Source organism: Myotis lucifugus, unplaced genomic scaffold (assembly GCF_000147115.1).
Source record: "Myotis lucifugus unplaced genomic scaffold, Myoluc2.0 scaffold_58, whole genome shotgun sequence".
NCBI classification, from domain to species: Eukaryota; Metazoa; Chordata; class Mammalia; order Chiroptera; family Vespertilionidae; genus Myotis; species Myotis lucifugus.
In genome coordinates, this window is record NW_005871106.1 from 2,604,510 (window position 1) to 2,621,486 (window position 16,977).

Here is a 16,977-nt window from a genome sequence, read left to right on the forward strand (position 1 = left end):
GCCTAGCAGGGCTGAGGGGGACTGAGTGCCGCCATCTTGTGATTGTGGGTGCCACTATCTTTGAGGGTGGGGCAGTCAATTAGCATATTCCCTCCTTATTGCCTGTGGGCACCGCCATCTTTGCAACAGCATGAGGGTCAATTAGCATATTCCCTCTTTATTAGATAGGATAGTTACCTATGAAAATAGCTCCCTTCCTGGAGCAGACCCTCTATCTAAATTTTGAGGGCAGTTAAAGGGAAGGTCAAAGGTTTTGCCTGAATCTTCTTGTTTCTTGAAAATAACCAGGCATATTTTGGGGTGGAAAACTCTGTTACCTGACAGTTCACATTTACCAGAGCAACTCCCTAATGAGATCCCTGGATCTGATAGTCACACAAGAGGAAGCTGACAGGAGAGGGATGTCCCACACCAGAGCCAAGTCCTCCTTCCTTCCTTTGATTTTAGCCTAGGCTCAGTTAAGAAAACATTCCCTAATTTTAGCCAAACTGACCTTCACAAATGGACAAATGACTTCAAAGATTTCTGGGAAGAAAATACAGACCAAACATGAAGGACAATAGAAGCAATCAATCAGAAGACAGCAGGCCTTCTCTCCATGGAGAAGCACTCGCCAGGCACACTCAGCAATCTAAAGGAAAGCTGACCATTTAGCAAAGACTGAGGGAATCACTTCTAGTCTGCAAGATGCAGCAGCAAAGAGCATGTGTTACTGGGTATCTGACAGGTGTTTTATTTACATAACTAGAGGTCCAGTGCACGATGCGTGCACCTGTGGGGTCCCTCAGCCTGGCCTGCGGGGATTGGGCTGAAATCAACATCCCCTGAGGGGTCCCGGATTGCAAGAGGGCACAGGCCAGGCTGAAGGACCCCACCGGTACACAATCGGGGCTGGGGAGGAACCACGGGAGGGCTCTAGGGCACGTCCAGCCTGTCTCGCCCAACCTGATTGGCCAGACCCCAGCAGCAAGGTAACCTTCCAGTCGGAGTGTCTGCCCCCTGGTGGTCAGTGGGCATCACAGAGACTGGTCGAATGGTCGACCTATCAGTCGGACACTCAGCATATTAGGCTCTTATTATATAGGATTTTGTGGCCATAAACAATGTATGCCCCTTATAAAATTCATAATAATTGTACACTTCTAATTAGGGAACAGTTTCCCAATTTAAACATCTTCCAAATGCAGGGTTTTGGTGGGCTTTGAACTTACTTTTGGAAGCATGAATATGTAATACTTTTCTTTAGTTCCCAGGAAAAACTAATTGTTAACAGAGAAGGTAAAAATTCAGCAGCTGAAATCTAAAAAATAAACCTTTGTATTATTGATGGCTGACACTGAGAAATGAGTGTCATGATTTAATAATTTTGGCCAATAATCATCTCTTCAGTTTATTCTTCTATCTTTGGGACATGTCTTTAAAAAAATACATATTTTTATTGATTTCAGAGAGGAAGGGAGAGGGAGAGAGAGAGAAACATCAATGATGAGAGATAATCATTGATTGGCTGCCTCCTGCACACTCCTACTGGGCATGTGCCCTTGGCTGCAATCAAACCTGAGACCCTTCAGTCCGCAGGCCGACTGCTCTATCCACTGAGCCAAACCAGCTAAGGCTGGGACATGTCTTTTTAAACTATAACTAGGGTGGACTGACCTTCCCAGTTTGCTTAGAACTATCCTGGTCACAATTCTGAAGTCTCATACCTAGGGACCGCTCAATTCTAGACAAACCAGGATGGTCAGTCATCTTAGCTATGATACCCATTAAAACCAAACCTAAAAATAGTAACCTCTGATAATAGTAACACAAAGCTTTGAATCAGGTTTTTGAAAAAGAATCATGAATATTAATATTTTGGTTAGAGTAAACTCATTTTTAAATGTTGAAATAAGCTCTAGCTGGTTTGGCTCAATGGATAGAGCATTGGCCTGCAGACTGAAGGACAACAGGATTCAGTTCTGGTCAAGAGCATATGTCCGGGTTGAGGGCTCGATCCCCAGTAGGGAGTATGCAGGAGGCAGCCAATCAATGATTCTCTCTCATCAATGGTGTTTCTCTCTCTCTCTCTCCCTCTCCCTTCCTCTCTGAAATCAATAAAAATGTATTTTAAAAAATAAAAATAAATGTTGAAATAAGTACTAGTAATTTCATTTTTATATTATGCTTTTTTAGTTTCTTTTTTAGTCTATGGCTTTAAGGTACAAAATGCAATTTGTTTAGTAGTATATTATATAATTTTCAAATAAGCAAATAAACCACATATATCAAGATATGCGATTAAAGTTTCTTTACTGATAGGTAAAGCAAACCAACAAGTTTGAAACTGACTGCATCAGGCTGCCATTTGCCCATATAGCCACATATAACTGTGTGTGATCTATTCTTGAGGTGCCTTAGCTTACTATCTTTCCATACATATAATTTATTTTAGTTTTTGAGTTCATATGGTTAATGGTAAAAATGTATATAGAAACAAATAGTACAGTGAAAACTTGCCTACCTGTCCTCCCCCATCTGGCCAACTCATAATACCTCCACCCAGCAATCACTGGTATTAGATTCTAACATATCCTTGAGAAATTTTCTTTATGAAAATACAAATAAACATTAATATATATTCTTATTTTCTTGTTCTTTTGCACAGAAGGTATCACATCATAATACTGTTTCCTAGATCTCTTTTCACTTAGAATGCCTTAAAGATCATTATCCTGTTATAAAGAGCATTCTTTTTTTCATAGCTATACAGCATTATCCTGATTGGATATTTCATGATTTATTTATCTGGTTCCATATTTACAGATGCTCAGGTAGTTTCCTATCTTTTTTCCACTCATAGAAAGCTGCAATGAGAAACTAGTACAGATGTCAGTGTGCATATGCGCAAGGATGTCTAGGGAGTGGTCTCTCAGACGCGGAGACTTGCGTTATCCTGCTGGTAAGTGCCACCAAGTCTAGCTCCACACGAGCTGCTCCGTCGACAGTCCCACAAGCCTCAGATCAGGGCCTGTTTTCCCACTGCCTGGCCGAGAGGGGGTGTTATCAAATGTTTGGATTTTTGCCAAGATGACAAGTGAAAAATGGTATCTCATTATAGTTTTAATTTGTACTTGTTTCACTAGGAGGAAGTTGAAGATCACTTTGTATATTTAAAAGCCATTTGTATTTCCCTTTCTGTGGAATAGCTCTTTACATGCTTGGTCCATTTTTCTGTTGGAATGATTATTCATCTTTTGCTCTTAATAAATCAGAAATATTATTATTTTCTCTACATTATGAGATGCATTATTTATTTTTTCCAGTTTGTCATTTCTCTGTTTCACTTACGTTATGGTATTTTTTAATATGCAGAGATTTTTGTTGTTGTTTTTTAAGAAATGAAACTATACAACCTCTCTTTTATGGCTTCTAGATTTGGGTAATAGTTAAAAAATCCTTCTCAATTCCCAGATAATAAACCTCCTTTGTTTATGTCTATTACACTTATAGCTTATTTCTTACATGTAAATCTTTGATGAATCTAAATTTGTACTAGGGCGTGGTGTAAAGCCACAATATTTTTGCCCAGGTGACCATTCAGTTGTCCCAAGACCACTTACTGAATAGTCCTTCTCCTCCCCATCAGTCTAGCTGTGTGGATTACACATTAAACTCCATGTGCATTTGCTCCTACTTCTGGCTTGTCTCTTCACTTGTTTAGTTCGTTTATTCCAGTACCAGTGCCTTTACTTCTGTGAGCCTCAGTTTCCTAATCTGTCTTGGAGATAATAATAACTTATTCACTGGATCATTTTAGATTTAGAGATCCACAGACATGGCACATGGCAGACTCTCGGCAGTAGCTATTACAGCTATTTTGCCAAATTCAAATTGCTAAGAATGTACACTGTCCTAATTATTTAGTCTGCCTACTTGTATTTACCGCCTGAAGAAACATATCTCAAATGAACAAAATCACTGATGAGAGAAGAATTCTGAGAGAAAAGTCAAGAAAAATCTTAAAATTCTAACTGAATTAATTACCTATTTTAAAACATTTGTTAAATGTTTTAATAGGCCAGGAACTGTGCTGGGTTTTAAGGGTGCACATAAAATTCAATTTCCAGTGTGTGTGCACTGACTAGCCATCATTTGGCAGGAGGCTAGCATATGCTGAGTGGCTAAAAGAGGACAAAATGAAGACTGGATTTACTCTGCTGTTGCCAGCTCCTTATCACATTCTCACCCCATGATGGTGGTAACAGTGAGCTTCCTGTTCTCCCTGTCCTGCTCTGGGCTCACCTTTGCCTTCCTGCCTCAGCGCCTCTCCCTGAGCACAGCCCTCACTGCTGCTCTTCTGAAGTTCCATCTCACCCACTGTCTGTTTCAGTCACCCCTTTCCACCATCCAGGCCACTCTCAGCTTCACAAACATGACAACCAGGGCATCACTATCTCCCTCCACAAGTTGCAAATTTGCACAACCAAAGTCCCATGGTGCAGCTTCATCTGAATGCCCTACAAGCTCATGAATCTCAGTAATTTGCAAAATTAATTCATCATTTATACCCAAAGCTTCTTCTCATTTCCATTAAAAGTTCCCTGAGGTCACTCTGCAGCTTCTTTCACCCACACTTCCTCCCCCACTAGCTCAATCCCCTGTGGTGGGCTGGCTTCTCAGATGACCCCTAATGAATTATGCCCTTGCAGAACTTCCTCCTCCCCTAAGTGGGGGTGAAACCTAACACTTGCTTCTAGAGCACAGAATACAGCAAAGGGAATGGCATAGTCACTCCCTCGATTGCATTGCATCATATGACTCCACCTCAGCTGACTAGAACAAGAGGGTCTCCTGCTGGCCTGAAAAAGTAGGCTGCCATGTGTGAGAGGACCATGTGGAGAGGAACTGCAGGGCCTCTCAGAGCCATTAGTGTTCCCTGCTTGAAATCAACAAGAAAGCAGAAACCTCAGTCCTACATCTGAGGCACATAATTTGGCCAACAACCACATGAGCTTGGAAGAGGCCACTGAGCTCCAAAAGTAAGTCAGCCAGGCCAATACTTCAACTAGACCCTTTGAGACCCTGAGCAGAGAATTTATTTAAGCCATGCCTGGACATCCAGCCTACATAAATGTGAGGTAATAATAATGAGTGGTTGAAGCTGCTAAGTTTGTCGTAATGTGTTATGCAGCAATACAAAATTACTACATACCTATTGAGCCTTTAGGAGTCAGCTCAGAAAGCTTTCTTTAATCCCACTTCTTCCCCCCCAAGCTAGTTGGGTAACCTGCTGAAGCCTGGAAACATCCTACACACATGTCTATTATTGAGCCCATTACATTGCACTACCATCATCTGTCTTCTGCAGTCTCCTGCTTTGATGAGCTTACTGAAGGCAGACAGTGTCTTAATGTTTTATCCCTAAAACACAGCCTAACACCTACTCTAGCTTAATAAATATCTGCTGAATGAAGGCATGAATGCAAGGTCCAGAATAGTATGTTCTGCCTGGCAGATTTCACATTCAAAATTACTGTGGATATCTTTGTGCAATTAGCAAGGTAGCATCCTGATAAAACATACTTCAGCATGCATGCGAACCACCTGGGAATCTTGTTAAAATGCAGATCTTTATTCAGTAGGTCTGGAGCAGGGGCCTAAGATTATGAGTTTCCAACAAGCCCCCAGCTGATGATACTACTGAAAGTCTGTGGGCCACAGGATGAGCTCCATGGCCATCATTTACCAGGCAGGGGGTTGGACATCAGAAAGCAGTAACCCAATCCTATCCACCTCTCTTCTAATGTGTGGGGAAGCATGGGACTTGGTTGGAAAGTCTGTAAGGATTCATCGAAAGTTCAGGGGTCTCTGGGGGAACCTGGTCGAAGGCAGCAACCCTTACTTTGACTTTTTCAAACAAGTCCAAGTCCCCAGGTGTTTTGTTGGAATTTTTATGTTTAGTCTTTAAGACCTGACCTTGTAGAAGCATGTGTTTTCTCAAGGATGTTTATTCTGTTGATACTATTTAATAGTTAATTTTAGTTCAAGTTGTTGTTATAATGAAAGCCTAAGAAGGCAGGCAAACAAGGCTACTTGGTGGCTATAGCCAAATAGTCCCTTAGCCTTTCTTTCATAGAAACTCATGTCAGAGTAATTATTCATCCAACATTCAGGGTCTGCTGGTCAGTCCCAGCAAAGTGGCTCCCCATGTGAGGAGCCAGGAACGCAAAGAAATGCGGCAGAACCCTCAAAAAGGAAGAGGAAAAAAACAAAAGTAACTGCGCAGTAAGTAATTGGAGCCCACTTGGGATTTCCAAGTTCGAGGGAATTCTTTCTCAGCTAAGGTTTCATAATAGGACAACAGTTGTCCACAGAACAGCAACAAAATATCACAGTGCTGAAACAGTTATTAAAAGCAAATGGTGCCTCTGTTACAAAAGAACAACTAAAAAGCTTATTAAAAATTGTTATAATTTATAATCTTTGGTTCCCTGATGCTGGAACACTAGACCTTAATCTCTAGGAACAAGTGGGCAAAAATTTAAAAAGAAATCAGGCCCATGTACTGGTGAAAGAACAATTAGAGTTGGGGTACATAGAACCTTCTAATAGCCCCTGGAATTCTCCTATTTTTGTAATTCCCCCAAAATTTAAAAAGTGGAGGCTTTTACATGATTTAAGAGCCATTAATACTAATATTCAACCCATGGGGGCTCTCCAGCCTGGACTTCCCTCCCTGGCCATAATCCCACAAAAATGGCCTATCATTATTAAACTGATAAGAACAGATACTACACTTGATCTTAGCCAAAAGGCCAAGAAGCAATATTATTATAATAGATTTAAAAAACTGTTTCTATACCATTCCTTTGACTACCCAAGATCAGGAAAAATTTGCATTCACTCTCCCCTCAATTAACAATGAGGAACCTGCTCAAAGATATCACTGGAAAGTCCCGGCACTATGCATGCAAAATGATGAACTGAATCAGATCTAATTTTCTATGATAGCTCTGTACCCCAATTTCATCCCTCTTTACCCATGATATACATGGGAAATTTACATAATTCAAAACAATGTGAGTCTCTTCTCATAAAGGTTCTACTGAAAAAACTGAAATGGCAACAAAATAGTATTCAAGAGTTGATTATGTGAGTACCACAGTTACTGAAGCATTTTTATAATCACTATATCATTCAAATATGAAAAGAAACATATAATATGCTGTCTGTCACTCAGTTACTAGATTAGGATGTTTGGCTCACACTTCTTTATTTGCTATTGAAATTCTGCCTAGATAGAAAAAAAAATATTCCTCACAAAAATAAATTACCGCTCACTTCAGAGTTAAATTACCCAAGTTCTTTATGTCCATATATTTTTAGATATATCAAGGTTATAGATATATACACCAAATATCATAATTTTATGCTTCAGAATAAATTTACATTTCTCTTATGATATACTAACCTAACTTTTGAACAATTTTGCAAATAAGGAAGGATTTAATATCATACAACAAAGCAGAAAAATGCTGAATTTGGGTGGGGTAACCTAAGGCCAAATCCCCACTCTACCCATAATGCACTATATTTTCTCTGGATCTGATAAACAAATGACATATGTTCTCTGGACCTGATTTCTCTTGTCTGTAAAATAAATGTTCTCCAAAGCTCCTACTATCTTTAACATTCTTTGCTTCTGTCTGAGCTAATTATTTCATAAGTGTAATACATTAACACTGCTATTAATAGAGAGTTAATTTTTTTAAAAACAAAAGAAAAAACTGGCAGTTTACCTAATCCTCCCAGACAGAACACTTAAGAAAATCAATATGAATTGAAAAAATAAAACCATTAATATGATTTCTCAGGCTTCAAACTTTAGTTCTGAAAACTGAAAATAAAGTTTTACGGGGATAAACAAATAGTGCTCTGAAAAACAGGAGTGATTTAAGGAACATAAAGTAAGTCTCTGCTGTGGTGTATTTCCATTTGTCAATTTTAAACCCATCCTATTGGAAGAGAGGATTTGAAATGAGAAAATCAGGAAGATGGCCCTGGAGGCTTCATGTGCTTTTACTATAAGTAACAGCGATCTTTTCTAATTAATCAGTGTCCACATTTCCCTGAGTGTGAATCCAATCAAGGAAGCAAAACACAACGTTTCACCCACTGATTTGTGTTTGGCAGTTTCAAGTCACCCCCTTGGGATGTCAGATCTAGCCCCTCATTCACACACTGTCAGACAGAGTCCCTGGCAAAGAAGGACTTGGGAGCACCCTGCTGTTCCATAGACAGTGCTATCTATGGTTTCATGAACTATAGAAAACACTGAAATCCTATGTAATAATTCCAGTAATAAACTACTTTTGAATTTCACCTCCTGTTTCAAGTCCACTTTTCAAATTCTCTTTTGGTGTGATCCAATGTGAGATACTAACTGAAAGTAAAGGAAATTAACCTTTCAGATAAAAATTGAGGGGAGGATTACTTTCCATTGCCCTCCTAGAATTCAGATGCAGACAGGGAGAAGGAAATGCTCTCATTTTGTTCAAACACTCAATAGCATAGCTACTATCTCTGAATGAAATCTCTGCATAGTGTTTTTATTAATCTGGTTTTTCATTTATTTTCTTTATTTTCTGATGCTCAGACATTTTGGGAGCTTGTGGACAGGGGAGGGATTGTTCCTCCCAGAGAGAGCTAATTCCTAGAGATAGCAAACAACTTGCCTGTGTTTCTTCCCCTTGATATGCAAATCAGCGAATCCTGAGTCCATAAGGGACTTGCTCTTTTTTATCAGGCCTTTGCAGTCTGGGACACTATCCTCCTAAATCACCCCCAGCACAACAGCTCCTATAGCTAAAGACCAAGGGAAATACTCAAATCAAACAATCTTAACCTGTTACCCTCCCTCACCCATTCCTTCCTTTAAAAAACACAATAAAGGCTTCTTTTTTTTAGATTTTTTTTCCTTTATTGATTAAGGTATTACAAATGTGTCCTTATCCTCCCAATTTCCCCCCATCCCCCCACTCATACCCTCACCTTTCACCCCCACCACCCGTGTCTGTATCCATTGGTTATGCTTATATGTATGCTTACAAGTCCTTTGGTTGATCTCTCCCCCTTAGCCCCTGCCTTCCCTCTGAAGTTTGAGAATCTGATGGATGCTTCTCTGTCTCTAGATCTATTTTTGTTCATTGGTTTATGTTGTTCTTTATAATCCACAAGTGAGTGAGATCATGTGATATTTATCTTTCTCTGACTGACTTATTTCACTTAGCATAATGCTCTCCAGCTCCATCCATGCTGCTGCAAATGGCATAAAAATATTAGAGGAATCCAAAGGCAACAAAATCTCAGACAAATGCCGAAGGAATTTCTTAACCGATACCACTCCTAGAGCAATGGAAACTAAAGGGAAAATAAACAAATAGGACTACATCAAAATAAAAAGCTTCTGCACAGCAAAAGAAACCATCAACAAAACAACAAGAAAGCCCACTGCATGGGAGAACATATTTGTCAATGTTATCACTGATAAGGGTTTAATCTCCAGCATTTATAGGGAACTCATACAACTTAACAAAAGGAAGACAAACAACCCAATAAAAAAAAATGGGCAAAGGACCTCAATAGATACTTTTCAAAAGAAGACATAAGGAAGGCCAAGAGACATATGAAAACATGCTCAAAGTCACTAATCATCCGAGAGATGCAAATCAAAACAACAATGAGGTACCATCTCACACCTGTCAGAATGGCTATCATCGACAAATCAACAAATGACAAATGCTGGAGAGGATGTGGAGAAAAAGGAACCCTCGTGCACTACTGGTGGGGTTGCAGACTGGTGCAGCCATTGTGGAGAACAGTATGGAGTTTCCTCAAAAAAACTAAAAATGGAACTTCCATTTGACCCAGTGATCCCACTTCTAGGAATATATCCCAAGAAACCAGAAACATCAATCAGAAAGGATATACGCACCCCTATGTTCATAGCACAATTTACAATAGCTAAGATTTGGAATCAGCCTAAGTGTCCATCAGCAGATGAGTGGATTAAAAAACTTTGGCACATCTACACAATGGAATACTATGCTGCTATAAAAAGGAACAATAAAGGCTTTTTGCCTACATTTGCCTCTCACTCCTCCTGCCTCCTGACCAATGTTGGTCCTTCCCTATATGGTCCTGCAAAGTGTGATGTGCCCCTCCTCTTGGGAAATGTGAGTAACAAACTCTTTTCAATAGCAGTTGTCTCTTGATCTGCTAGCCTCACTATAACTGAACAAATACAAAATTCCAGATATATTTTGAAATAATAACTGCTAATTATACAAAATAACAAAGGGAAAGATATCTAAAATAGCTTTATAAACATCTTTCCATGATCCCTCCATATATAAAAGAATTGCATTGGCTGATGCAAACTATTATCAGTCATGTGTAGGGCAACAAAATGATAAAAAGTTTAGAACTACTGAAAATAAGAAACAAAAATAATCCCACCCTAAACATGTTCTCAGTATCTATTTGAGGTTATTACAAAATATATTTCATTACACTATGCCCAAGTTGAAGGCAACCATGGCCCATCTTATTAGCGTACCAAGTCCAACAGTCACAATATCAAGTATAATTTCCTCTGTTCTGCCTTCAAGACCCATCTAAGCTTGGCCACCCAAGTCCAGTCTAGTCATCTTACTATCTCTTATGTACCACCGCTTAGACTTATTAAAATAGAAAGACCCTTAAACATCTTCTAGCCTGGCCGGTGTTGCATGGTGGTTGAGTATCGACCTATGAACCAGGAGGTCATGATTCGATTTCTGGTCAGGGCACATGCCTGAGTTATGAATTGATCCCTAGTTAGGGGGCATGTAGGAGGCAGCTGATTAATCTATGATTCTCTCTCATGATTGATGTTTCTATCACTCTCTTCCTCTCCCTTTCTCTCTGAAATCAATTTAAAGATATATATTTTAAAAATATTCTAGAATAAGACTTTTGTTCTACAGATAAAAAATCTGAGCCCCAGTCTGGTGAAGGACTTGCCCTTGGTCACAGAACTAATTATCACCAGAGCCAAAGACTGAAATGCAAATATTCTGATGTCTCTAGCCCAACCATCAGTTTAGAAAACTTGCAAGAGCAACATCTGTTCAGTAGGACAAGTCATTATAATGTCATACATCACATATGTGACATTTGCTTTCAACCCCATACCTTTGCTCATGCTGCCTCCTTGGCCCAGATGATCCCTACTATAACCCTTCAACTTTCTTAGCTCTCAAGGTTACTTAGTTGCCTACAGAGAGCACGGGGATGTTAAAATGCAAATAAATTGTATTCTCTCATATTACATTTTTACCAAGTTAGATTTAAGGGGCACTTTTTAGAACAGAATTAAATATGTGTTAGATAAACATTTTTATTTATTAAATAAATTAAATAAGGCATTAAACGTGTACATCTTACATACTCTTCATCCTTCAAGGTCAGACACAAGCCCCAATAAGCCCACTTTTTCCTGAAGGCTGAATGTGCCTTAAGAGCACTATGTGCATAAGTACTTAGTTGTATTGCATTACTCTAGATAAGCTCCTGCTCTTTTATTCAGCAATGCTAAATCCTTTAGGCAAAATATAATGTCTTATATTTCTATTTCTCAAAGCTCATAATTCACTAATTAGGCATAGATTCAAAGAGGTTCAGATGGAGAAGAAGAATGTTTGTGTGTGTGTGTGTGTGTGTGTGTGTGTGTGTGTGTATATAATTAAAGACCACATATTTTATACTTGTATAGTCAAATAAAATTTCCTTTTTTATTTGGGAAACTTGCATTTTAGGAAATCTGAAATTTTATGGCCTGAATTTACTTTGGGGTTTTATGACCAGAACACTCACATACACAGAAAACATCTATGAAATTTCCTTGGAAAAAAAAATACCAAAAAGCTTAGTTTCCCCGTTATCACATGTCTACACTTCCCTGGTCAATTTTAAAGGTGGAAGGTGGAAAAAGCAAGCAAATGGCACCAAAGTAACACCTGGGTTTGGGTGGGTGTTGTGAAAAAAACATATGTTACAGAGTCTAAAAGGAGCAGGGAAACACTTCTCTTCAACACTGCAGCAGCGCCATGGAGACCAGTGCGCTAAACAGATGTTTATCCACACAGTAGATTTTAGAAAACAAAGATGTAAGATATCTTCAGGAAAAGAGGTATCCTTGCAGATGCTGTCACAGAAAGTATAAATTGAGGTTATGTCTTTGAAGGATGATATGAAAGGCTTATCAAAATTTTAAATGCACATACTCTTCAGTACAATTCTAGTGGTAAGATTTTTATCTGTGAATCAACTACAAAAATATGCCAGATATATGAAGGAACATTAGTTGTAACATTGTATATAACAACAAAAATTAAAATAACCTAAATGTTTACAGTAGGGTACTCTTAAATAAATTATGATACATTCACAGAATGAAATACTGTGCACCATTGAAAACAATGACAAGATACACATGCTTAAGTGAAATAAAGCAAGATACAGAACAAGAAGTAGAGTGTGAACCCATTTGTATATGTGTATACATGTATGTACTATGTATGTATGAATATGTACATAAAGGGTTTAGAATGTTTTTAGCTTTCTTTTTTTTGTTTTTAATTCCTGTTTAGATACACAAGAAAATATAAACAGTGGTCACACCTTTAGGGAAAGACTTAGGGGTTAGTATGTGTGTTAGTAGGTACAAAGAATTTGCATTCTTATTTTAATCCTTGTCTGTACTATTTGATTTTTTAACTATGTGCCTATATATTGAAAGATATAAATATTTTTGAAATTCAATGAATACAGAGAAAATATTTAGTCTAGGAATACATCATTGATAGATATTACTATCAGCATCTAAAAATTATTTGATACCTAAGATATTAAGTTATTGTCTCAAAAACAGATGTCTAGAAAGCATCCCTCTTTTCATTAGTTTGATGTTTTATTTCATCTTCCATGCTATTTTGCTTGGTTGACTGAAAATGTCAGTTGTAAAATTATAAGGTTAACAGAGAAAGTCAAGGATGTTACTGACATTTCAATCAAAAGTCAAACATAATTATAGTGATAGAACTCAAACAGGATTGAACCCCTTTCCTTCCATAGTGAATGCAGCCACAGATGTGAACCTGCTTACTGTATTAAACTATTAAATTTACCTAAAGAAAATTGACACTATAACTGGCAATGGGCCCCAAACTGACAGTACAATGCAGAATTCATCCTAAATGTGTGTCTTTTCAATGATCCTATAAAATAATTATATGTTCCAAACACCTCAAAACTCAAATTAGTAACATGATCCTTTGAAATGTCATTTCCTTGCTATTGATCAAAGAAGTCCATTTGCATGAAGATGCCATTAAATGCCAGGAACATCATTCAACAGATAGTTTTAGAAATCTAGCTACACAAAGCACCACATTAAAACAGCACCTATTTAAATGTTGAGCAGTTTTGGAGTTTAAAAAAGGGAAAATCCCAAAATGGGATGGAAACAATGGTAAAAGCATTAGCATTAAGTCAGAGCTGAGTTGGGCTCTAAGAGAAAACTGGAATTTGTGCCAATACAGAAGAGACAGAAGGTTAAATATTCATGTTGTAGGGGGGCAAGATAACTGAAGTGCTGAGAAGGGGCAGTAGTAATTTAAAGAGAAATCATACTAAGAAAAAGTAGAAAATATGTTGGATAGGAGAGGTGGCTTCAAATATTAAATTTAAACAATTAATAAACATCCAGCAGCCATTATCAATTATAACTACAGCTCTATTAGTAGGTAAGACATATGTAGCTATTTCCCTAGGACAGTGTTTCTCAAACATGAACATGTATCAGAATTACTTGGAGGGCTTGGTAAACTATAAACTACTAAGCCCCACCCCCGGAGTATTTGATTCACAGGGTATGGAGTGAGGGACAGAGATTTGCATTTCTAACAAGTCCCCAGGTGATGCTGTTGCAGCCAGTCTGGAGACCATAGTGATGCTGGAGAATCACTATCTAAAAATAACTTGGAATACATCAAATACCCTGTCTCCTCAGAGGGCATGACACAGCAAACCAAAAATACTGAGAAGAATGGCATACTCACAAGCTTGAGACAGGTGTTGGCCTTCCCAAGTCTGGTCCAAGCAACCTTGATACACTTGGAGCACTCAACTCTCATGGACCTGGTCTATGAGATGAAACTAATCTGGACCTTAAGGGGCACTGGACCTCAGCCCAAGTAAACCACCTCAACTCCCAGTGAAGCTGATCCTGAAAAAATAGCTCTATAGTTTGACACAGACCTATATTTAACATCTTAAAACCAAACACAGACCATATCATTGCTTGACAGGTCTCATTTAATGCATGGAGTTCATCACACCACACCTGACCTGGCATTGAATCAAAGAATGTACAGCACTGTGCCACTTCACCAACTGTAATGTGTAAATGTGTAACCACAACCCACCTGAAGACCTCAAACCCACATCCAAGTAAATAATGAGAGCCCAAGAAACAGTGAGAACGTTCTAATGGTCTACTAATCCCAAAACAGTTACAACAGAGGTCTCCTGGTCACTTCTGCCCACCTTGAAATTTGTGGGAATACAAAAAGTTGTCATAAGGAAACAGCACTCGTACCTAGAGGCATGTGCATATTATACCCTCTAGTTGTTGAGATGTCCCTGTGAGTTGTATTTAGATACAATTAACATTTAAACACTAGACTCTGAGTGAAGCAGATTACTCTCCACAATATGGATGAGCCTCATCCAATCAGTTAAAAAAAAGATTGACTTCACTTGAGGAAGAGGGGATTCTGTCTCCAGACTGCCTTGGAATCAAGACTGCAATGTCAACTTTTTTCTGGGTCTCCACCCTGCCTTCAGACTTGGCAGCCCACAGAAATTCATGAGTAAAATCTTTAAAACAAATATCTCTCTCTCTCTCTCTCTCTCTCTCTCTCTCTCTCTGTACATTAATAAATATATATATTTGAATTACAGCTCTAATTGTACTTATATAGTACTAGTGATTGGTTCTCCAAAATGGTTCACCTGCTCTATCAAAAAACTCATTCAAAAATATATATATATATATATATTTTTTTTTTCACCATTATCAAGTAGGGACAGAAATTGTGAACTGCACTTGTCACAGGACTGCCAACTACTCCTACCAGTTCTATTTCTCTAGGAACCCTAATAAATACAACCCTCTGCAGTTTACAAGCTCTTTCCCTTACTCAACAGTGATCAATTATCTCCATCTTTTTAAAATTAAGATTACCTTTTAAAATATACCAGACTGAAATGAAACTTATATTCAATTCCATTCTACATAAAAGTCAATCAGAATAAACCAATTTTCAGTGATTGAAAAAAGCACTTCCATGTGGTTATACAAATTCTACAATTACAGGGTGAATTTCCACATTGAGCACAAACTCCGAGGAAGATTCCAGAAACTGACATCTTACCAAGCTTCCATCCTGATTCACATTCTCTTTGGAATCCATACTAAGCTTCCTCTTCCTATTGGGCTGTTTCATTGTCACTTTAGCACTCCTTAGTAGTTTGTGTCTTTCTGCAAAATAGTGCCATATGAAAAGTTCAGGGGATTTTGTTCCCTTAGAGGTACAAAAATAAAAACAAAACAACATGTTTTCAATTATACTTTTTACTAGAGGCCCGGTGCACAAAAATTTGTGCACTCTGGGGGTCCCTCAGCCCGGCCTATGCCCTCTTGCAGTGTGGGACCCCTCGGAGGATGTCCACCCCAGTGGGGACCCTCACCCCATGGAGGTTTGGCCAGCCTGGGTGAGGGGCTGATGGCTGTTTTCAGGCTGGCCACACCCCCTTTAGGGTGGGGGGTCCCCACTGGGGTGCCTGGCCAATCTGGGTGAGGGGCTGAGGGCCATTTTCAGGCTGGCCAAGCACCCTGGCGATGTAAACTCCCAGCCTCTCCTTTTTTTCTTTTTTCTTTTTTATTCTGGGATTTATTTATCTTCTATAATTGAAACTTTGTTGCCTTTAGCAGAGGCCTGCAGAAAGCTTGGCTTCCTCCATCGCCAGGAGCAACCCACTCCGGCTGGCTCCAGCTCCATGGCCACAGCCGGCTGAGAGCAGGTATCTGGGGTTTATTTACCTTCTATAATTGAAACTTTGTTGCTTTCAGTGTAGCTCAGAGCCGGGCCGCGGCAGGCGGGGAACCTTGGCTTCCTCCATCACTGGAGCAAGCAAGCCTCCTGCTTGCTCCAGCTCTATGGCTGCCGGCCGCCATCTTGGTTGGGTTCATTTGCATATAGTCGCTCTGATTGGCTGGTGGGCGTGGCTTAAGGCATAGCAAAAGTATGGTCAATTTGCATGTTTGTCTTTTATTAGTATAGGATTACTGGTTGCCATAAATACTCTGATAAATGAGCTGACAGAAAAACTGTTGGTTTTATAACCCCTTAGTGTAATAATAAGTTAATGGGGAAAAGAGATGAGTTTTCCATCTCATCTAGAATTTATATCAAAAAGAAAATAGGTGTTATTTCTTTTGGTCTTATCTACCATGAATTTTTTGTGTTTTGATTTTTACTTAGCTGATCTAATCAATTAGAATTCACTGCAATCTGCCTATACAGCTCTGTACTCACATGGTCTGATTGTCCTCAAGTATCAAAGCAAAGGTATTCTTGGTAAGAGGTCTTGGTCATACAAAGCATAGCACAGCAATCTGGAACAGAGAAAATTTCAAGATGGTTATGATTCCATTTTTTCATGACCATTCTTCAGTACATTAATAAATAATTGTAGACATTCTTCAAAAAATTATTTTGAATGAGTTTTTTGATAGAGCAGGTGAACCATTTTGGAGAACCAATCACTAGTACTATATAAGTACAATTAGAGCTGTAATTCAAAAAGTTATTCACTTTGAATAATTTT

General features: G+C 38.7%; 1 protein-coding gene and 1 pseudogene across 1 annotated transcript in view; both read right to left on the bottom strand.

Moving 5' to 3' along the window:
• L3MBTL4 (L3MBTL4, histone methyl-lysine binding protein) overlaps nucleotides 1-15,593 on the bottom strand; it is a 258,068-nt gene extending 242,475 nt beyond the window's left edge. Inside the window, exon 1 of the mRNA XM_023754274.1 lies at nucleotides 15,522-15,593. Coding sequence (XP_023610042.1) covers nucleotides 15,522-15,593 — 72 coding nt within the window. The remainder of the gene's footprint in view (nucleotides 1-15,521) is intronic.
• On the bottom strand, nucleotides 6,635-6,809 carry LOC111826166 (annotated as a pseudogene).
• Nucleotides 15,594-16,977: the final 1,384 nt, after the last annotated feature.